The sequence below is a fragment of the Oncorhynchus keta genome, chromosome 24 (assembly GCF_023373465.1).
Source record: "Oncorhynchus keta strain PuntledgeMale-10-30-2019 chromosome 24, Oket_V2, whole genome shotgun sequence".
Classification (NCBI taxonomy): Eukaryota; Metazoa; Chordata; class Actinopteri; order Salmoniformes; family Salmonidae; genus Oncorhynchus; species Oncorhynchus keta.
This window is the reverse complement of record NC_068444.1, coordinates 18,166,686-18,190,374: the sequence shown is the minus strand read 5'-3', so window position 1 is coordinate 18,190,374 and position 23,689 is coordinate 18,166,686. Positions and strand designations below refer to the sequence as shown.

Below are 23,689 nucleotides of genomic sequence, written 5' to 3'. Positions count from 1 at the left end.
CCTGAAGCCTGCTCTGCTCAGGGAGCTTAAATCCTATAATTGCTGGCCTGACAGTGACAGGTAACACACACACTGATACCTGGTCTCACCTGGTCGGAAATAATGAAAACATCTATTGTTTGAGGGGGGGGGTTCACCATGGCCTTCAAAAAGCCAGACCCTCTTCTGGCAGGAAGGCCCACTGGGGTTACCCAGCACCTGGCCTGGGAAGTGAGGTGAGAACCATAGAAATCCCCAAACCTAGAAGCCTTTTTGGGTCAGATGTTGCCTTTCACTAGTGGCCCCAACCAAATGCAATCCAGTATGCTAAGTAAGCTACAGTAAATGACCTTATACAGAACCGTGAGTTGGTTAGTATGCCATCAGACCAGCCTTCCAGATACCAATAATAAAAGTACTGTCAATAAAATGTTATTTTAAGTAACCCACTAACAACAGACACCGAGAGAGTATTGAAGCATTGAAGCATGACACATGGTGACTCTTCTACTGAGACCTGAGAAATGTTCCGTTCTAGTCCAGGAGACCCGAGGGATGACAGAGCAGAGTAAAGTGGCCTTCATTTATCAACCACTTCACCTCAGACAGACAGCTGAGGGAGAGAGTACACACACACACACACACACACACACACACACACACACACACACACACACACACACACACACACACACACACACACACACACACACACACACACACACACACACACACACACACACACACACACACACACAACTCTGGAATCAACACAGTTTGGGTTGGATTCAAATCTGCATTGGCATGTTTGCATTCAAACAGAGTTGACACAGGGATTTTAAACCTGTCAATGGAGCCATGCTGGAAATGTGTCATCATTATTAAGGTGTACTTCAGTAGTCTACCTGCACCTAAAGCTTATAGTTCAGTGAAGGTGGTACTTGGTGGAATGAGGAAGAAACAAAAACACTTATTATGTTTCTCTGTTGAAGAAGTTGCCATAAACACTGATATATGGTTAATGTTGTGTTCCTTGACCAAGGTATGATGTCCCTTGGACAACATATAGTAAGTATAAAGAGAGGTTGATCTGTGGCCCAGGGCAGAAATCATGGTGGATCACGAATAACAAGCTTAGGGTGCCACCTTGTGGATAGATAGAGAAGTGATTTCAAAAGGTTGGGGTGTGTGACGTTACATTTTGACATAGCGTAGCAGAGGTCGTGTTCCCCTGCTCAGATCTCACAACGCCTAGACAGGAATTTTACGTATCAGTTTACCACATGATATGTTATAGCAATCTGGTGCGCAAGGGCGTCGTCGATTACGTGGCACGCAACCACTTATTGATGCATGCAACGCCTGAGCAGAGGAATACGACACAAATATTTTTGATTAAAATGCGAATTAGCAAATTCATTCGGATGCCTGTTTGTGAAGTGAACGCCTTTATCTACAGTGGATGTTATGAGGCGTTGTATTTCCCTGCAAAAATTTAGAAACCTCTTAGAAATAAATGTTATTACATAACTATGCAATATCATTGTAGCTATTTCCTAGAGGTTTGTACATTGAAGGGAATCGATTAAACTGCCCCGGGTAGAACTAGTTTATGGCCCGTCATGTGACCGGGCGATGCCAGCATCAAGGCATTTTTGTCAGAAAGTATATGACTTTCACATATGAAAACACAGAATCCTATTAATTACTTTGCTTTTAATTGGCCAAAACTGGGTACCTTGCTCACGGTTCCAAATCAAACGCAATAAACGCTAACACGGTCACTGGGTCATGCCCGGGGTATTCATCGAATCCACTCTTTTTTTGAAGGAAAAAAACAAAACATCGTTAAACCCGTTTATTCATATTCAGCGACCGAGATTTGCATATGAACGTGTCAATCTCCAATAATGTTTAGTCATTGGCACAAACTGTCAACCACGTCACATTATTTTCCCCTTTTCAATCGTCGCTAAGATTGGCTGATTTTTTAATCAAGCTGGTTGCTTTCAATTTCTATTGGTCAAATCTCTCACACCCATTTTCCACTGACCAAATCCATCCAAGTTGAAGGTGAAATTATTTTCCTACTTCGTCCATTAGACTGACCATTAGACTGAACAGCGGTTTGTCCCCGGTTGTTTTCCCGTTTTAGCTAACAATTCCGCCTCGGTAATATTCATCATCATGTCATTATTCGGTGAGGTTCCCCAAGCCACCCCGGTGGCGGTCTTCAAACTGTCGAATGATTTCAAAGAGGACCCGAACCCCATGAAGGTGAACCTCGGTGTTGGAGGTAAGACGTCTGATAATATGACCAGTCCCCCCTCTTTCTAATTTCCTTAATTTTGTCTCTAGAGTCAAATACTTTCTGTTGAAAGAACTTCACGTCAGGATAGACAACCGAAATGAATAATGATTGTATGTGTGTTATAGTAAAACATAGAGTAGGCAGTAAAATGTAGGCAAGCAAAACACATTTCAGAACAACTACTAGTCGAATAAGACAAATAGCCAAACCGAAAACTGCAGACATTACTATTGCGACGCGATCAAACCGCCATAAAAACATTTGATTTATTTCACCTTTATTTAACCAGGTAGACAAGTTGAGGACAAGTTCTCATTTACAATTGCGACCTGGCCAAGATAAAGCAAAGCAGTTCGACACAAACAACAACACAGAGTTACACATGGAGGAAAACAAACATACAGTCAATAATACAGTAGAAAATAAGTGTTTATACAATGTGAGCAAATGAGGTGAGATAAGGGGGGTAAAGGCAAAAAAAAAGGCCATGGTGGCAAAGTAAATACAATATAGCAAGTAAAACACTGGAATGGTAGATTTGCATTGGAAGAATGTGGAAAGTAGAAATAATGGGGTGCAAAGGAGCTAAATAAATAAATACAGTAGGTGAAGAGGTAGTTGTTTGGGCTAAATTATAGATGTGCTATGTACAGGTGCAGTAATCTGTGAGCTGTTCTGACAGCTGGTGCTTAAAGCTAGTGAGGGAGATAAGTGTTTCCAGTTTCAGAGATTTTTGTAGTTCGTTCTAGTCATTGGCAGCAGAGAACTGGAAGGAGAGGCGGCCAAAGGAGGAATTGGCTTTGGGGGTGACCAGAGAGATATACCTGCTGTAGCGCGTGCTACAGGTGGGTGCTGCTATGGTGACCAGTGAGCTACGATAAGGGGGGATTTTACCTAGCAGGGTCTTGTAGATGACCTCGAGCCAGTGGTTTTGGCGACGAGTATGAAACGAGGGCCAGCCAATGAGAGCGGACAGGTCGCATTGGTGGGTAGTATATAGGGCTTTGGTGACAAAACGGATGGCACTGTGATAGACTGCATCCAATTTATTGAGTAGGGTATTGGAGGCTATTTTGAAAATGACATCGTCGAAGTTGAGGATGGGTAGGATAGTCAGTTTTACAAGGGTATGTTTGGCAGCATGAGTGAAGGATGCTTTGTAGCGAAATAGGAAGCCAATTCTAGATTTAACTTTGGATTGGAGATGTTTGATGTGAGTCTGTAAGGAGAGTTTACAGTCTAACCAGACACCTAGGTATTTGTAGTTGTCCACATATTCTAAGTCAGAACCGTCCAGAGTAGTGATCAAATCAAATCAAATTGATTTATATAGCCCTTCGTACATCAGCTGATATCTCAAAGTGCTGTACAGAAACCCAGCCTAAAACCCCAAACAGCAAGCAATGCAGGTGTAGAAGCACGGTGGCTAGGAAAAACTCCCTAGAAAGGCCAAAACCTAGGAAGAAACCTAGAGAGGAACCAGGCTATGTGGGGTGGCCAGTCCTCTTCTGGCTGTGCCGGGTGGAGATTATAACAGAACATGGCCAAGATGTTCAAATGTTCATAAATGACCAGCATGGTCGAATAATAACAAGGCAGAACAGTTGAAACTGGAGCAGCAGCATGGCCAGGTGGACTGGGGACAGCAAGGAGTCATCATGTCAGGTAGTCCTGGGGCACGGTCCTAGGGCTCAGGTCCTCCGAGAGAGAGAAAGAAAGAAAGAGAGAATTAGAGAGAGCATATGTGGGGTGGCCCGTCCTCTTCTGGCTGGGCCGGGTGGAGATTATAACAGAACATGGCCAAGATGTTCAAATGTTCATAAATGACCAGCATGGTCGAATAATAGTAAGGCAGAACAGTTGAAACTGGAGCAGCAGCATGGCCAGGTGGACTGGGGACAGCAAGGAGTCATCATGTCAGGTAGTCCTGGGGCATGGTCCTAGGGCTCAGGTCCTCCGAGAGAGAGAAAGAAAGGAGAGAATTAGAGAACGCACACTTAGATTCACACAGGACACCAAATTAGGACAGGAGGGGTACTCCAGATATAACAAACTGACCCTAGCCCCCCGACACAAACTACTGCAGCATAAATACTGGAGGCTGAGACAGGAGGGGACAGGAGACACTGTGGCCCCATCCGAGGACACCCCCGGACAGGGCCAAACAGGAAGGATATAACCCCACCCACTTTGCCAAAGCACAGCCCCCACACCACTAGAGGGATATCTTCAACCACCAACTTACCATCCTGAGACAAGGCTGAGTATAGCCCACAAAGATCTCCGCCACGACACAGCCCAACCAGACAGGATGACCACAACAGTGAATCAACCCACTCAGGTGACGCACCCCCTGCAGGGAAGGGACGGCATGAGAGAGCCCCAGTAAGCCAGTGACTCAGCCCCTGTAATAGGGTTAGAGGCAGAGAATCCCAGTGGAAAGAGGGGAACCGGCCAGGCAGAGACAGCAAGGGCGGTTCGTTGCTCCAGAGCCTTTCCGTTCACCCTCCCACTCCTGGGCCAGACTACACTCAATCATATGACCCACTGAAGAGATGAGTCTTCAGTAAAGACTTAAAGGTTGAGACCGAGTTTGCTTCTCTGACATGGGTAGGCAGACCGTTCCATAAAAATGGAGCTCTATAGGAGAAAGCCCTGCCTCCAGCTGTTTGCTTAGAAATTCTAGGGACAATTAGGAGGCCTGCGTCTTGTGACCGTAGCGTACGTGTAGGTATGTACGGCAGGACCAAATCCGAGAGATAGGTAGGAGCAAGCCCATGTAATGCTTTGTAGGTTAGCAGTAAAACCTTAAAATCAGCCCTTGCTTTGACAGGAAGCCAGTGTAGAGAGGCTAGCACTGGAGTAATATGATCAAATTTTTTGGTTCTAGTCAGGATTCTAGCAGCCGTATTTAGCACTAACTGAAGTTTATTTAGTGCTTTATCCGGGTAGCCGGAAAGTAGAGCATTGCAGTAGTCTAACCTAGAAGTGACAAAAGCATGGATTAATTTTTCTGCATCATTTTTGGACAAAGTTTCTGATTTTTGCAATATTACGTAGATGGAAAAAAGCTGTCCTCGAAATGGTCTTGATATGTTCTTCAAAAGAGAGATCAGGGTCCAGAGTAACGCCAAGGTCCTTCACAGTTTTATTTGAGACGACTGTACAACCATTAAGATTAATTGTCAGATTCAACAGAAGATCTCTTTGTTTCTTGGGACCTAGAACAAGCATCTCTGTTTTGTCCGAGTTTAATAGTAGAACGTTTGCAGCCATCCACTTCCTTATGTCTGAAACACATGCTTCTAGCGAGGGCAATTTTGGGGCTTCGACATGTTTCATTGAAATGTACAGCTGTGTGTCATCCGCATAGCAGTGAAAGTTAACATTATGTTTTCGAATAACATCCCCAAGAGGTAAAATGTATAGTGAAAACAATAGTGGTCCTAAAACGGAACCTTGAGGAACACCGAAATTTACAGTTGATTTGTCAGAGGACAAGCCATTCACAGAGACAAACTGATATCTTTCCGACAGATAAGATCTGAACCAGGCCAGAACATGTCCGTGTAGACCAATTTGGGTTTCCAATCTCTCCAAAAGAATGTGGTGATCGATGGTATCAAAGGCAGCACTAAGGTCTAGGAGCACGAGGACAGATGCAGAGCCTCGGTCCGATGCCATTAAAATGTAATTTACCACCTTCACAAGTGCCGTCTCAGTGCTATGATGGGGTCTAAAACCAGACTGAAGCATTTCGTATACATTGTTTGTCTTCAGGAAAGCAGTGAGTTGCTGCGCAACAGCCTTCTCTAAAATTTTTGAGAGGAATGGAAGATTCGATATAGGCCGATAGTTTTTTATATTTTCTGGGTCAAGGTTTGGCTTTTTCAAGAGAGGCTTTATTACTGCCACTTTTAGTGAGTTTGGTACACATCCAGTGGATAGAGAGCCATTTATTATGTTCAACATAGGAGGGCCAAGCACAGGAAGCAGCTCTTTCAGTAGTTTAGTTGGAATAGGGTCCAGTATGCAGCTTGAAGGTTTAGAGGCCATGATTATTTTCATCATTGTGTCAAGAGATATAGTACTAAAACACTTGAGCGTCTCTCTTGATCCTAGGTCCTGGCAGAGTTGTGCTGACTCAGGACAACTGAGGTTTGGAGGAATACGCAGGTTTAAAGAGGAGTCCGTAATTTGCTTTCTAATAATCCTAATCTTTTCCTCAAAGAAGTTCATGAATTTATCACTGCTAAAGTGAAAGTCATCCAGTGATGCCCGCCCGTCCAGTGATGCTGGACGGGCGGGCAGGTGCAGGCAGCGATCGGTTGAAGAGCATGCATTTAATTTGACTTGTGTTTAAGAGTAATTGGAGGCCACGGAAGGAGAGTTGTATGGCATTGAAGCTCATCTGGAGGTTAGTTAACACAGTGTCCAAAGAAGGGCCAGAAGTATACAGAATGGTGTCGTCTGCGTAGAGGTGTATCAGAGAATCACCAGCAGCAAGAGCAACATCATTGATGTATACAGAGAAGAGAGTCGGCCCAAGAATTGAACCCTGTGGCACCCCCATAGACACTGCCAGAGGCCCGGACAACAGGCCCTCCGATTTGACACACTGAACTCTTATCAGAGAAGTAATTTGGTGAAGCAATCATTTGAGAAACCAAGGCTAACGATTTTTATTTAAAAAAAATAAAACGCAGCCTAATGTGATCATTGATAGCTGCCTTGAAGGACACCAAAAAATGCGCTCTGCTACTAAGATCAGTGAATGTAGGCTAAACTGACAACGGAGTGAAGAGTAGAAATCTCAACTAGCAAGCAACTCATAGCGGTGAAAAATGTAGTGCGTTCATGCGATGGGGGGTCGGGCGTATTCTGGTGGGGGAAGATTTTCGGCACAACAGTTATCAAGTAAACAGATGCTAAACAGTAACTAGCCATCTAACGCTACTAGTTAGCTAGCTAATCCTGTATTACTAACTATTAACTACAATATCCGAAAGACCTCCCGAGTTGTCTAGCGGTCTAAGACACTGCATCTCAGTGCTAGAGGCGTCACAACAGACTGGTTCGAAACCAGGCTGTATAACAACCGGCTGTGATTGGGAGTCCCATAGGGCGGCGCGCAATTGGCCCAGTGCCGTCCGGGTTTGGCCGGTGTAGGCCTTCATTGTAAATAAGAATTTTTCTTAACTGACTTGCCTAGTTAAATAAAAGTAAATAAAATGTTGCTGTGGTGCTGCTCCCTGTTTGAAAAAATGTGACCTCATCCCTCATCCCTCCCTGTGACATGACTGGATCTGTTCTATGTGGTAAAACCTTTCCAATCCATCATGTCATCCAGATCAGTGATTAGGCTAGCATACTTCTTCAAAGGAGGGAGAAGGTAAGGATGAACTCAGGCTGGACATGACATGCATGATGTCCTTGCTTGCTCTGCTGATTGAAATTTGACAGTAGATTCTGCACAATCAATCAATCACACAATCAATCACATTTATTTTATAAAGCCCTTTTTACATCAGCAGTAGTCACAAAGTACTTGAAACACCAAATGGCAACCAATGCAGATGTAGAAGCACAGTTGCTAGGAAAAACTCTCGAGACAGCTAGGATCCTAGGAAGAAACCTAGAGAAACCAGGCTCTTAGAGGTGGCTGGTCCTCATCTGGCTGTGCCAGTTGTAGATTATAAGAGTACATGGCCATTAAGGCCATGTCGTTCTTCAAGAAGTTCAAACGTCCATTGTTGACCAGCAGTGTCAAATAATAGTCAGTGGTTATAGAGGGTGCAACAGGTCAGCACCTCAGGAGTAAATGTCAGTTGACCTTTCATAGCTGAACATTCAGTGGTCGAAATAGCAGGTCCAGGACAATGTTGCACGTCCGGTGAACAAGTCAGGGTTCCATAGTTGCAGGCAGAACAGCAGAAACTGGATCAGCAGCACGACCAGGTGGACTGGGGATGGGGACATCCAAAGTTCATCAGGCCAGGTAGTCCTGAGGCAGGGTCATAACTCTCAGGTCCTCCGAGAAGGGGAGAAAGCGAGAGAGAGATTGGAGAATTAGAGGGAGCATACTTAAGATCACACAGGATACCAGATAAGACAGGAGAATTACACTAGATAGGACAGACTGACCTGAGCCCCCTGGCACATAAACTATTGCAGCATAGATACTGGAGACTGAGACATGAGGGGTCGGCACAGATAGCATAGCAAGGTCTATAACCTGTAGTTGGCAGTCATCCAAGGAAGTAGCTCTGTCATTGGCGTAGGAACAGACTGGAACAGGCCGGTAGTTGTTGATGTAGATAAATGCGTCATGGTCATATCAGTATTAGTTGTAGCTCGATCAATGAACCGTGGTCATAGAGCAATTCACTCCCATTCACGCTCTCTACGCTGATCCTATGAGAACACTAGCCAGAATACACCCCAGTAGTGCACTTTGGGGTGGATGGAGCCATTTCACACCTTGTGACTGTTCTTCTTACTGGATGTTGGTGTGGAGTGCTGTTAATATATAACACTGCAGCGCAGAGGCCAAAAGGCTGAAGTGCTGGTGTGTGTGCTGCCTGTGACTGCTTGCTTGGCCTCTCAGGACTACAGGGTTAGCATTGCGCTACGATAGAGAAATACCATGACATATTCATCTCATAATTCCACTGTCCTGCAGCCCAGGCAGGAAATTCATAAACTTAATCTCCCTCAGGCCTCAGAACAACCAGGAGTTCCTGGGTTCTCAGGCATTATTGCTTAAGTTATCCCTTCCTGTAGTAGGCTAACACTGTCACTGAAAATAGCCTAGATAACCTAGCTACACCATGTGTTAGCATGCACAGATATATTTTTATTTTACTAGGCAAGTCAGTTAAGAACACATTCTTATTTTCATTGACTGCCTAGGAACAGTGGGTTAAGTACCTTGTTCAGGGGCAGAACGACAGATTGCACCTGTAATTCTCCTCCTGGGTGGGTTTCTCAACAGGGCAGTAATGCCCCTCCTGGGTGGGTTGCTCACCAGGGCAGTAATGCTCCTCCTGGGTGGGTTGCTCACCAGGGCAGTAATGCTCCTCTTGGGTGGGTTGCTCACCAGGGCAGTAATGCTCCTCCTGGGTGGGTTGCTCACCAGGGCAGTAATGCTCCTCTTGGGTGGGTTGCTCACCAGGGCAGTAATGCTCTTCCTGGGTGGGTTGCTCACCAGGGCAGTAATTCCCCTCCTGAGTGGGTTTCTCAACAGGGCAGTAATTCTCCTCCTGGGTGGGTTTCTCAACAGGGCAGTAATTCTCCTCCTGAGTGGGTTGCTCACCAGGGCAGTAATGCCCCTCCTGGGTGGGTTGCTCACCAGGGCAGTAATGCCCCTCCTGGGTGGGTTGCTCACCAGGGCAGTAATGCCCCTCCTGGGTGGGTTGCTCACCAGGGCAGTAATGCTCCTCCTGGGTGGGTTGCTCACCAGGGCAGTAATGCTCCTCTTGGGTGGGTTGCTCACCAGGGCAGTAATGCTCTTCCTGGGTGGGTTGCTCACCAGGGCAGTAATGCTCCTCCTGGGTGGGTTGCTCACCAGGGCAGTAATGCTCCTCCTGGGTGGGTTGCTCACCAGGGCAGTAATGCTCCTCCTGGGTGGGTTGCTCACCAGGGCAGTAATGCTCCTCCTGGGTGGGTTGCTCACCAGGGCAGTAATGCTCCTCCTGGGTGGGTTGCTCACCAGGGCAGTAATGCTCCTCCTGGGTGGGTTGCTCACCAGGGCAGTAAAGCTCCTCCTGGGTGGGTTGCTCACCAGGGCAGTAATGCTCCTCCTGGGTGGGTTGCTCACCAGGGCAGTAAAGCCAGCTGCAGAGAAAGCCAGAGTTGGGCTACTGCAAAATGTACAACATAAAGTAAACACAACTCTAGTAAAAACACTTAGCTAGTAGGCTATATTAGGCCCATATATTGGAAACACTGTATCCCTCCTCAGCCGCTATAGCTAGCCTGTCTCTCCCCTCCAGCCTACAGGACAGATGAGGGCCAGCCCTGGGTGCTGCCCGTGGTTAAGAAGGTGGAGAAGCTCATCGTAGCAGACAACCGTCTGAACCATGAGTACCTCCCCATCCTGGGTCTGCCTGAGTTTAGGTCCTCTGCATCCAAGATCGCCCTGGGAGAAGACAGCCCTGCCATCCAGGAGAACAGGGTAGGGTAGTTTATGAGTTTGTGTTGGTGGGTTGTGTTGTGTGTGTGCTCGATCGTACATATATTGAGTTGAATTTGCATTTAAATTAGTACTGGTGAGCTACATTGCTCTTAAGCAGTTAAGTCACTTATCTAGTGTCTCTCCTCCACCCCCTCGGTCTCTGTCGCTCTCTCTCTCACCTCTCCCTATCGCTCTCTCACTCTTTCCCGCTCTTCTCTCCCTATCCTCCTCTCTCTCTCTCTCGCTCACTTTCATTCTGTATGTCTGTCTGTCTCTCTCTCTGTCAGGTGGGAGCGGTGCAATGTCTGGGGGGTACAGGTGCTCTGAAGATGGGGGCTGAGTTTCTCAGACGCTGGTACAACGGGAACAACAACATGAAAACACCTGTCTACGTCTCAGCGCCAACCTGGGGTAGGCACACACTGGCACGACAACTTAAACAGCTGTCTACATCTCTGCTCATACGTTTGATCCGGAGCTGTATAATCAGACAGATATGACGTGGCAGGGCGTGCAAACTATCACAGATTACAAAGGGAAACCCAGCCACCAACTGGAGCCCAGTGACTGGAGCCTACCAGACGAGCTAAATTCCAACACTGAACCATGCATGAGAGCACCAGCTGTTCCGAACAACTGTGTGATCTTTCTCTCCGTAGCTGACGTGAGTAAGACCTTAAAATAGGTTAATATTCACAAGACCGCAGGGCCAGGATGTGTATTCAGAACATGCGCTGACCAACTGGAAAACATCTTCACTGACATTTTCAACCTCTTTCTGACCCTGCCTGTATTACCTACATGGTTCAAGCAGGCCACCATAGTTCCTGTGTCCAAGAATGCCAAAGCAACCTGTCTAAATGACTATTGTCCCGTAGCATCTGTAGCCATGAAACGCTTTGAAAGGCTGGTCATGGCTCACATCAACACCATCATCCCAGACATCCTGGCAACAACATATCTGCCACTTTGACCCTTAAACCTCTTATGGCTGCATCCCTTGTTCTCAATTTCCGCCTGAAGACATACCCTAATCTAACTGCCTGTAGCTCAGCCCCAGAGGCAATGATATGCATATTCTTGGTATCATTTGAATGGAAACATTCTGAAGTTTGTGGAAATGTTAATTGAATGTAGGATAATATAACACAGTAGATCTGGTGGAAGAAAAGAGACGTTTTCTGTTTTTTATTGTTGTAGCATCATCTTTCACATGTACTAGAATAGGATGCTGGAGATAATTTTGATGGATAACACAAGAGGGCAACTGTAGGTGTGCAAAGTGAGACTGATAACTTCAGGAATGGGTGAGCTACATGACATTTAGCATGAAGTCACCCAGGTGTCCCACACAAGTTGCCCAAATGTACCCAAGTGACCGAATTGGTGAAATTACCTAGGGGTGTGTGCTTCGTCCCCTCCTATACTCCCTGTTCACCCTCAACTGTGTGACACCAACACCATCATTAAGTTTGCTGATGAGACAGCTTACAGGGAGGAGGTCAGTGACTAGCCAAGTTATTGTTACTCATTGTGTATTTATTCTTTGTTTTATTCTATTATTTATCTTTTTGTCGAGAGCCGTGTGTCCTCCGAAAAACAACCCCGCCAAGCCACACTGCTTATTGACACGCTGCTCACTTAACCTGGAAGCCAGCCACACCAATGTGTTGAAGGAAACTGTACAACTGGCGATTAAAGTCAGCGTGCATGTGCCCAGCCTGCCACAAGGAGTCGCTAGAGCACGATGGGACAAAAACATTCCGGACCGGCCAAACCCTCCTCTAACCCGGACGACGCTTGGCCAATCGTGCTCTGCCTCATGGGTCTCCCGGCTGTGGCCGTCAGCGACACAGCCTGGGAATAAACCCGGGTGTGTAGGGACGCCTCTAGCACTGCGATGCAGTGCCTTAGACCGCTGCATCACTCGAGAGGCCTTGATATGTTATGTTATCTCGAACTTATACTGCTGAGTTGTCCTCTTAATATTTCATTATTAGGTGATTTACAAATACAGCATGTTACTTTTTATTTTGGTTCATGGCTCTGCAATAGAGCCATCAAATAATTTCAGCTAATGTTACAAAGGAGGACTCAAAAACATGATTTGGAAAATAATTCTCTGTTAGGGAAAAGGCAGTGTTTTGTAAAACCTGCTCTACTGTTTGTTTCTAGAAAACCACAACTCTGTGTTTGCCAACGCTGGGTTCAAGGACGTCCGTCCCTATAAGTACTGGGACACAGAGAAGCGGGGACTGGATCTTGCCGGTTTCCTAGGTGACCTGGAGGTGAGCCGCTGACCTCTGAACAGGTGGTGTTGACATGGAGACCAGACCGGCTCCCGAACTCTGAGTTGACCTCACAATAGTGAATATTTAATATCAGAAATGGTCACGTCTACCTTGAAAGTAAATGAGCTTTTTACACAATGTTTAGCTTTAACGATACCAACTTCCTGTATCAGCTCCCAGTACTCTGTCATTTGGCTGTCCTGTAGTCTAACACTGACCTTTGACCCCGGCCCCAGACTGCACCAAAGCATTCCATCTTCGTTTTGCACGCTTGTGCCCATAACCCCACCGGCACAGACCCTACACACGTGGAGTGGATGCAGGTGGCTGAGGTCATGAAGGTAAGACTGTGTGTACACGTTATTATAAGAAAATAGCATTTGTGTTTTTGGCATCTTTTCTCATTTCTGAAGATGTTTTAATCTTTGTCCTTCTTCTTTTCTCTCTCCTTTTTTCTCCCCTTTTCTCTCTCTCTTCTTCTCTTTTCTCTCTCCCCTTTTCTCCTCTTTTCTCTCTCCCTTTTCTCCTCTTTTCTCTCTCCCTTTTCTCCTCTTTTCTCTCTCTCTTCTTCTCTTTTCTCTCTCCCCTTTTCTCCTCTTTTCTCTCTCCCCTTTTCTCCTCTTTTCTCTCCCCTTTTCTCCTCTTTTCTCTCTCCCCTTTTCTCCTCTTTTCTCTCTCCCCTTTTCTCCTCTTTTCTCTCTCCCCTTTTCTCCTCTTTTCTCTCTCCCCTTTTCTCCTCTTTTCTCTCTCCCCTTTTCTCCTCTTTTCTCTCTCCCCTTTTCTCCTCTTTTCTCTCTCCCCTTTACTCCTCTTTTCTCTCTCCTCTTTTCTCTCTCTCTTTTCTCTCTCCCTTTTCTCATATTTTCTCTCTCCCTTTTCTCATATTTTCTCTCTCCCTTTTCTCATATTTTCTCTCTCCCATTTTCTCCTCTTTTCTCTCTCTCCCTTTTCTCCTCTTTTCTCTCTCTCCCTTTTCTCCTCTTTTCTCTCTCCCCTTTTCTCCTCTTTTCTCTCTCCCCTTTTCTCCTCTTTTCTCTCTCCCCTTTTCTCCTCTTTTCTCTCTCCCCTTTTCTCCTCTTTTCTCTCTCCCCTTTTCTCCTCTTTTCTCTCTCCCCTTTTCTCCTCTTTTCTCTCTCCCCTTTTCTCCTCTTTTCTCTCTCCCCTTTTCTCCTCTTTTCTCTCTCCCCTTTTCTCCTCTTTTCTCTCTCCCCTTTTCTCCTCTTTTCTCTCTCCCCTTTTCTCCTCTTTTCTCTCTCCTCTTTTCTCTCTCTCTTTTCTCTCTCCTCTTTTCTCTCTCCTCTTTTCTCTCTCCTCTTTTCTCTCTCCCCTTTTCTCCTCTTTTCTCTCTCCCCTTTTCTCCTCTTTTCTCTCTCCCCTTTTCTCCTCTTTTCTCTCTCCCCTTTTCTTTCTCCTCTTTTCTCTCTCCCCTTTTCTCTCTCCCCTTTTCTCCTCTTTTCTCTCTCCTCTTTTCTCTCTCCCCTTTTTCCTCTTTTCTCTCTCCCCTTTCTCCTCTTTTCTCTTCTCCAGAGGAGGAAGCTGTTTGTGTTCTTTGACTCTGCGTACCAGGGTTTTGCGTCAGGCTGTCTGGATAAGGATGCATGGGCAGTGCGCTACTTTGTCACCCAGGGCTTTGAGATGTTCTGTGCCCAGTCCTTCTCCAAGAACTTTGGCCTTTACAGTGAGACAGACAGACCCGCCCCCCCACAATGCAATCTGTAAACTGCAGAGACCCGAAATGAAGATTCTGTCTCCTTTCAGATGAACGTGTGGGGAACCTGACCATCGTAGCTTGTGATGCTGACAACGTGAGGAGGGTTCTGTCTCAGATGGAGCAGATTGTCAGGGTAACCTGGTCCAACCCTCCCTCCCAGGGTGCCAGGCTAGTCGCCATCACACTCAACACAGCTGAACTCTTTGCTGAATGGTGGGAACACATTCAGGTCCATAGTAGTGTATCCACTCCCAACAGTTCTACATGAGTGTTCAAAACGTTCAAATCACAGGTGGCCGGTGGAACCTTTTTTGTGGAGGGCGGGCTCAGAGGAATGGCTGGAAGACAATCAATGGATTGGCATTGAACACCTCAAACACATGGTTTCCACCTGTTTGATGCCATTCCAGACATTACTATGAGGCACCCTCCCCTCAGCAACCTCCTGTAATTTGAAATATATCCTCTCTTCATCCCCTTCTCTCTCGTTCACTCGTTCTCTCATCCCTTCCTCTTTCTCTCTCTCTCTCCCTCCATCTTCCTTCTCTCCTCTTCTATTCCCTCCCCCCTTCTCTCTGTTGTAGGAAGGATAATGTGAAGACCATGGCAGACCGTGTGTTGTTGATGAGGGCTTCACTCCAGGCTAAACTGCAGGCTCTGGGAACACCAGGAACATGGGACCACATCACACAGCAGATCGGCATGTTCAGCTTCACTGGCCTCAACCGTGAGTACACACACACACACACACACCTTTTATCTCATCACATACGCTGCTGTTACTGTTTATTATCTGTCCTGTTGACTGGTGACTCTATCTCTACCTATATATACAGTACCAGTCAAAAGTTTGGACACACCTACTCATTCAATGGTTTTTCTTTATTTGTACTATTTTCTACATTGTAGAATAATAGTGAAGACAAAAACTATGAAATAACATATGGAATCCTACAGTTAAGGGCCCTGCTAGTCTACACCTGTTGTTTATGAAGCATTTGATAAATAAATACCATTTGATTTGTTCATACCTTTTTAATATTGTGTCTCTCTCCAGCTAAACAAGTGGAGTACATGATCAAGAAGAGGAGTATCTACCTAATGGCCAGCGGTCGTATCAACATGTGTGGTCTGACCACTAAGAACATCGACTATGTGGCCAAGTCTATCCACGAGACTGTTGTCAACGTCCAGTAGAAGACAACAATACCCTTAGCACCGGCCCCTGTCCACCACCAGCAGTGTGTGTGTGTATAATGTATTAGACCAAGGGGGAGCCAGGTACGGGCCACATCCGGCCTGCGAGACATTGAAAAATTAAATATTTTTTTATAAATCTTTTTTTCATGCTATCCAATTGGTAGTTATAGTCTTGTCCCATCGCTGCAACGTCCGTACGGATTCGGGAGAGGCGAAGGTCGAGAGCCGTGCATCCTCCGAAACATGACCCGACCGAGCCAACCGACCATGACCCGACCGACTCAGAAGCCAGCCGCACCAATGTGTCTGAAGAAACACTGAACACCTGGCGACAGTGTCAGTGCGCATGCGCCTGGCCCGCCAAACGAGTCGCTAGAGCGCGATGGGACAAGGACATCTCGGGCCTGCCAAACCCTCTCCTAATCCGGACGACGCTGTGCCAATGCCTCATGGGTCTTCCAGTCACTGCCAGCTGTGACACAGCCTGGGATCGAACCCAGGTCTGTAGTGCGATGCAGTGCCTTAGACCGCTGCATCACTCGGGAGGCCCCCGCAAATTAATTTGAACAAACAATTGGTCCCCCCAAAAATGCGTCTCTCCGTTGAATTTCAAAATCCCAATTTGTCACTCGAGACAGTTTGCCCACCCCTGTGTTAGACCAACACACAGAAGCCCCCCTCCTAACTACCAGCGCACCACTGTACGCTGAGCTGATAATGTCACTGCCTGTACAGATATATTCTATTTTAACCCTTAAACTAATGCACAAGGCATCGTAACAGTTAAAGACAAGTCTTAATCATTTGTCTGTGGATCTGTGTGTTTGTCATCCCTGTGTGTTTGTCATCCCTGTGTGTTTGTCATCCCCGTGTGTTTGTCATCCCTGTGTCTTTGTCATCAATACTGCTTGCAGCGGAGAGGGGTGTCATTTCCTTTTGAGTATTTGTGTTCAGTGGTGTCACGAATAAGCAGTCTGTGTCAGGACATTGTAGATGCTGTGTGGTTCCACACTAAGGCACTGACTGGGTGTCTCTCGACACTTTGAAATGGCTTCCTTTCCTCATCTCCTTCATTGAAACTGATGTTTCTTCCACCTGTCATGTACAGCCAGATCAGTGATCATGGAGGGAAGGACACAAGGAAAGGAGATATGTAAAATAAGCTATAGTGTTTAAACTATTGAGACACAGGCCAAGTGTATCTGGGTGTATTAGACTAGCTGGTGATTATGATCTTCCATTGCTTAATCATGTTATTAACATTACAATGTGGTTAGTATTGCTGGAGTCGTTCTTGAATTGCTGTGGCATTGGGGACTGGCGTTTTGGCAAAAAAATCTAGTTAATTATTCTAGATTTAGTTTATTTAAATATGTTTTGGTATATCCTCCCATTCAACATCAACTAAGATGACTGCTTAATGACATTATGATAACATTGTGCCATCGGTAGGAGTAGTAACACTAATGAGAAATGTTAGGTTATTTTCTTAAATTGATGCAACATATACTCAAATCTAAAGTCATTAGCTCTTTCAAAATCATTTTTGACATGATTAATAATTTAGCTCACAGTGTAATTTCCCTACATTTTAAATTGAATAACACAGAGGGACACTTTGGATTTCGACATACCAAAGTATCAATGGAATCTGTCAAATGTATGACATACTGGGTGTGATTAATGAACAATTCTCTTCAATATAGACCCCTCCCTGATACGTTCACCACTGGAGGGAATGTTCAAGGTTCTTGTTTATATTTGCAATGAGTGATTGTCAAGGCAGGAACACCAAAGACAGACACCTGAGGGACAGACATACTATTTTAAAATAAATAGTTATTTTAATAGCCTCTTTTTGTTTTTATTGATGTATATGATACATACATTTTTCTCTCTCACTTTCTAGCATTAAAAGTAATACATCTAAATCCCCAAAACATGTCTGTACACCACTACACATCACTACTGGGACAAGCCAATGTCTAAACACCTCTACACATTACTACTGGGACAAGTCAATGTCTAAACAACTCTACACATCACTACTGGGACAAGTCAATGTCTAAACAACTCTACACATCACTACTGGGACAAGCCAATGTCTAAACACCTCTACACATCACTACTGGGACAAGTCAATGTCTAAACACCTCTACACATCACTACTGGGACAAGCCAATGTCTAAACAACTCTACACATCACTACTGGGACAAGTCAATGTCTAAACACCTCTACACATCACTACTGGGACAAGTCAATGTCTAAACAACTCTACACATCACTACTGGGACAAGTCAATGTCTAAACACCTCTACACATTACTACTGGGACAAGCCAATGTCTAAACAACTCTACACATCACTACTGGGACAAGTCAATGTCTAAACAACTCTACACATCACTACTGGGACAAGCCAATGTCTAAACACCTCTACACATCACTACTGGGACAAGCCAATGTCTAAACACCTCTACACATCACTACTGGGACAAGTCAATGTCTAAACAACTCTACACATCACTACTGGGACAAGTCAATGTCTAAACAACTCTACACATTGGCTTGTCCCAGTAGTAATGTCTAAACAACTCTACACATCACTACTGGGACAAGCCAATGTCTAAACAACTCTACACATTACTACTGGGACAAGTCAATGTCTAAACAACTCTACACATCACTACTGGGACAAGCCAATGTCTAAACACCTCTACACATCACTACTGGGACAAGTCAATGTCTAAACAACTCTACACATCACTACTGGGACAAGCCAATGTCTAAACACCTCTACACATCACTACTGGGACAAGCCAATGTCTAAACAACTCTACACATCACTACTGGGACAAGTCAATGTCTAAACACCTCTACACATCACTACTGGGACAAGTCAATGTCTAAACACCTCTACACATCACTACTGGGACAAGTCAATGTCTAAACACCTCTACACATCACTACTGGGACAAGTCAATGTCTAAACACCTCTACACATCACTACTGGGACAAGTCAATGTCTAAACACCTCTACACATCACTACTGGGACAAGCCAATGTCTAAACAACTCTACACATCACTACTGGGACAAGCCAATGTCTAAACACCTCTACACATCACTACTGGGACAAGCCAATGTCTAAACAACTCTACACATCACTACTGGGACAAGTCAATGTCTAAACACCTCTACACATTACTACTGGGACAAGCCAATGTCTAAACACCTCTACACATCACTACTGGGACAAGCCAATGTCTAAACACCTCTACACATCACTACTGGGACAAGCCAATGTCTAAACACCTCTACACATCACTACTGGGACAAGCCAATGTCTAAACAACTCTACACATCACTACTGGGACAAGTCAATGTCTAAACACCTCTACACATTACTACTGGGACAAGCCAATGTCTAAACACCTCTACACATCACTACTGGGACAAGTCAATGTCTAAACACCTCTACACATTACTACTGGGACAAGCCAATGTCTAAACACCTCTACACATCACTACTGGGACAAGCCAATGTCTAAACAACTCTACACATCACTACTGGGACAAGCCAATGTCTAAACAACTCTACACATCACTACTGGGACAAGCCAATGTCTAAACAACTCTACACATCACTACTGGGACAAGCCAATGTCTAAACACCTCTACACATCACTACTGGGACAAGCCAATGTCTAAACAACTCTACACATCACTACTGGGACAAGTCAATGTCTAAACAACTCTACACATCACTACTGGGACAAGTCAATGTCTAAACAACTCTACACATCACTACTGGGACAAGCCAATGTCTAAACACCTCTACACATCACTACTGGGACAAGTCAATGTCTAAACAACTCTACACATCACTACTGGGACAAGCCAATGTCTAAACAACTCTACACATCACTACTGGGACAAGTCAATGTCTAAACAACTCTACACATCACTACTGGGACAAGTCAATGTCTAAACAACTCTACACATCACTACTGGGACAAGCCAATGTCTAAACACCTCTACACATCACTACTGGGACAAGTCAATGTCTAAACAACTCTACACATCACTACTGGGACAAGTCAATGTCTAAACAACTCTACACATCACTACTGGGACAAGCCAATGTCTAAACAACTCTACACATCACTACTGGGACAAGTCAATGTCTAAACACCTCTACACATCACTACTGGGACAAGTCAATGTCTAAACAACTCTACACATCACTACTGGGACAAGCCAATGTCTAAACACCTCTACACATCACTACTGGGACAAGTCAATGTCTAAACAACTCTACACATCACTACTGGGACAAGTCAATGTCTAAACACCTCTACACATCACTACTGGGACAAGCCAATGTCTAAACAACTCTACACATCACTACTGGGACAAGCCAATGTCTAAACAACTCTACACATTACTACTGGGACAAGCCAATGTCTAAACACCTCTACACATCACTACTGGGACAAGCCAATGTCTAAACACCTCTACACATTACTACTGGGACAAGTCAATGTCTAAACAACTCTACACATCACTACTGGGACAAGCCAATGTCTAAACACCTCTACACATCACTACTGGGACAAGTCAATGTCTAAACAACTCTACACATCACTACTGGGACAAGCCAATGTCTAAACAACTCTACACATCACTACTGGGACAAGCCAATGTCTAAACAACTCTACACATTACTACTGGGACAAGTCAATGTCTAAACAACTCTACACATCACTACTGGGACAAGTCAATGTCTAAACAACTCTACACATCACTACTGGGACAAGCCAATGTCTAAACACCTCTACACATCACTACTGGGACAAGTCAATGTCTAAACAACTCTACACATCACTACTGGGACAAGTCAATGTCTAAACAACTCTACACATCACTACTGGGACAAGTCAATGTCTAAACAACTCTACACATCACTACTGGGACAAGTCAATGTCTAAACACCTCTACACATCACTACTGGGACAAGTCAATGTCTAAACAACTCTACACATCACTACTGGGACAAGCCAATGTCTAAACACCTCTACACATTACTACTGGGACAAGCCAATGTCTAAACAACTCTACACATCACTACTGGGACAAGCCAATGTCTAAACACCTCTACACATTACTACTGGGACAAGCCAATGTCTAAACACCTCTACACATCACTACTGGGACAAGCCAATGTCTAAACACCTCTACACATTACTACTGGGACAAGCCAATGTCTAAACACCTCTACACATCACTACTGGGACAAGTCAATGTCTAAACAACTCTACACATCACTACTGGGACAAGCCAATGTCTAAACACCTCTACACATCACTACTGGGACAAGCCAATGTCTAAACACCTCTACACATTACTACTGGGACAAGCCAATGTCTAAACACCTCTACACATCACTACTGGGACAAGCCAATGTCTAAACACCTCTACACATTACTACTGGGACAAGCCAATGTCTAAACACCTCTACACATCACTACTGGGACAAGTCAATGTCTAAACAACTCTACACATCACTACTGGGACAAGCCAATGTCTAAACACCTCTACACATCACTACTGGGACAAGTCAATGTCTAAACAACTCTACACATTACTACTGGGACAAGCCAATGTCTAAACACCTCTACACATCACTACTGGGACAAGCCAATGTCTAAACAACTCTACACATTACTACTGGGACAAGCCAATGTCTAAACACCTCTACACATTACTACTGGGACAAGTCAATGTCTAAACAACTCTACACATTACTACTGGGACAAGTCAATGTCTAAACACCTCTACACATCACTACTGGGACAAGTCAATGTCTAAACAACTCTACACATCACTACTGGGACAAGCCAATGTCTAAACAACTCTACACATCACTACTGGGACAAGCCAATGTCTAAACAACTCTACACATCACTACTGGGACAAGTCAATGTCTAAACAACTCTACACATCACTACTGGGACAAGCCAATGTCTAAACAACTCTACACATTACTACTGGGACAAGTCAATGTCTAAACAACTCTACACATTACTACTGGGACAAGTCAATGTCTAAACAACTCTACACATCACTACTGGGACAAGTCAATGTCTAAACAACTCTACACATCACTACTGGGACAAGTCAATGTCTAAACAACTCTACACATCACTACTGGGACAAGTCAATGTCTAAACACCTCTACACATTACTACTGGGACAAGTCAATGTCTAAACAACTCTACACATCACTACTGGGACAAGCCAATGTCTAAACAACTCTACACATCACTACTGGGACAAGCCAATGTCTAAACAACTCTACACATCACTACTGGGACAAGCCAATGTCTAAACACCTCTACACATCACTACTGGGACAAGTCAATGTCTAAACAACTCTACACATCACTACTGGGACAAGTCAATGTCTAAACAACTCTACACATCACTACTGGGACAAGCCAATGTCTAAACACCTCTACACATTACTACTGGGACAAGCCAATGTCTAAACACCTCTACACATCACTACTGGGACAAGTCAATGTCTAAACAACTCTACACATCACTACTGGGACAAGTCAATGTCTAAACAACTCTACACATCACTACTGGGACAAGCCAATGTCTAAACAACTCTACACATCACTACTGGGACAAGTCAATGTCTAAACAACTCTACACATCACTACTGGGACAAGCCAATGTCTAAACAACTCTACACATCACTACTGGGACAAGCCAATTTGCTTACCCTAAGTACTTTAAAAAACAATGCATAAACAAAGTTTTGCAGTATTAAGGACAATATATGTTTTATCATAGATAAACAGTTCAAAACGTTTTTGGTTATATTGATGTGTAACTATTTGTCATTTTAAAGTGACTTTCACGGTTGCAAGAGACGCAAATACCACCACAATTCAAGAACGACCCGGTTGTAAAATGCACATTCCCTATTCTGTTTGACTTACCACCTGAATACGTTTTATAGGAGGAGTTGTTTGGGTCCACTTGAGAGCGAATGTCGCAAAATATGAACTGTGACCCAAGTAAAAAGTATTTGACTTGGAAAAAGTACTAGAGTGAAACAATCAATTGACCAAATCAGTCACACACTAAATATATGTAGGACGTTATATTTACAATCAAGTTTATTTTAGCGTAACGGGACTTGAAGTAAAAATCCTGTATTACCTCAGACCGTAGCTGTATGGAGCGCTCTGTTGGGGAAGCTGTTCTCAAAGTCCCGGGATGCGTTCAATAGGGACAAATAGGACTGTTCTCAAAGTCCCGGGGTGCGTTCAATAGGGACAAATAGGACTGTTCTCAAAGTCCCGGGGTGCGTTCAATAGGGACAAATAGGACTGTTCTCAAAGTCCCGGGATGCGTTCAATAGGGACAAATAGGACTGTTCTCAAAGTCCCGGGGTGCGTTCAATAGGGACAAATAGGACTGTTCTCAAAGTCCCGGGGTGCGTTCAATAGGGACAAATAGGACTGTTCTCAAAGTCCCGGGATGCGTTCAATAGGGACAAATAGGACTGTTCTCAAAGTCCCGGGGTGCGTTCAATAGGGACAAATAGGACTGTTCTCAAAGTCCCGGGGTGCGTTCAATAGGGACAAATAGGACTGTTCTCAAAGTCCCGGGGTGCGTTCAATAGGGACAAATAGGACTGTTCTCAAAGTCCCGGGATGCGTTCAATAGGGACAAATAGGACTGTTCTCAAAGTCCCGGGATGCGTTCAATAGGGACAAATAGGACTGTTCTCAAAGTCCCGGGATGCGTTCAATAGGGACAAATAGGACTGTTCTCAAAGTCCCGGGGTGCGTTCAATAGGGACAAATAGGACTGTTCTCAAAGTCCCGGGGTGCGTTCAATAGGGACAAATAGGACTGTTCTCAAAGTCCCGGGGTGCGTTCAATAGGGACAAATAGGACTGTTCTCAAAGTCCCGGGGTGCGTTCAATAGGGACAAATAGGAC

At 44.8% G+C, this 23,689-nt stretch overlaps 1 protein-coding gene and 1 long non-coding RNA gene across 42 annotated transcripts; one reads left to right on the top strand and one right to left on the bottom strand.

Annotated features, from left to right (window-relative positions):
• The first annotated feature begins 1,982 nt into the window (after positions 1-1,982).
• Positions 1,983-17,521, top strand: LOC118402783 (aspartate aminotransferase, cytoplasmic-like). Its single transcript, XM_035801031.1, has 9 exons — positions 1,983-2,275; positions 10,285-10,466; positions 10,754-10,877; positions 12,642-12,754; positions 12,994-13,098; positions 14,285-14,435; positions 14,516-14,681; positions 15,053-15,195; positions 15,526-17,521. Exons 1-9 carry the CDS (start codon positions 2,167-2,169, stop codon positions 15,663-15,665), a joined length of 1,233 nt encoding a protein of 410 aa, XP_035656924.1. The 5' UTR covers positions 1,983-2,166; the 3' UTR covers positions 15,666-17,521.
• LOC127911406 (uncharacterized) lies at positions 17,518-22,181 on the bottom strand. 41 transcript variants are annotated; one of them, XR_008078312.1, is made up of 14 exons: positions 22,062-22,181; positions 21,502-21,621; positions 21,022-21,421; positions 20,862-20,941; positions 20,502-20,621; positions 20,262-20,381; positions 19,862-20,101; positions 19,102-19,821; positions 18,982-19,061; positions 18,782-18,861; positions 18,382-18,701; positions 17,982-18,181; positions 17,782-17,861; positions 17,530-17,661 (listed from the first exon to the last, which is right to left on the bottom strand). It is a non-coding gene; the product is annotated as an uncharacterized LOC127911406 (long non-coding RNA). The 41 variants fall into 41 exon arrangements; XR_008078275.1 differs by having other exon boundaries at positions 17,782-17,941; positions 18,102-18,181; positions 18,382-19,061; XR_008078283.1 differs by having other exon boundaries at positions 17,782-17,901; positions 18,102-18,181; positions 18,382-19,061.
• Positions 22,182-23,689: the final 1,508 nt, after the last annotated feature.

What these genes read in the sequence shown, in the direction of transcription:
- LOC118402783 (XM_035801031.1), top strand. Translation starts at nt 2,167, where the DNA reads ATGTCATTATTCGGTGAGGTTCCCCAAGCCACCCCGGTGGCGGTCTTC. An exon ending in CAAGAACTTTGGCCTTTACA is followed by an intron (nt 14,436 to 14,515) that starts GTGAGACAGACA and finishes GTCTCCTTTCAG; the next exon opens with ATGAACGTGTGGGGAACCTG. An exon ending in GCTGAACTCTTTGCTGAATG is followed by an intron (nt 14,682 to 15,052) that starts GTGGGAACACAT and finishes TCTCTGTTGTAG; the next exon opens with GAAGGATAATGTGAAGACCA.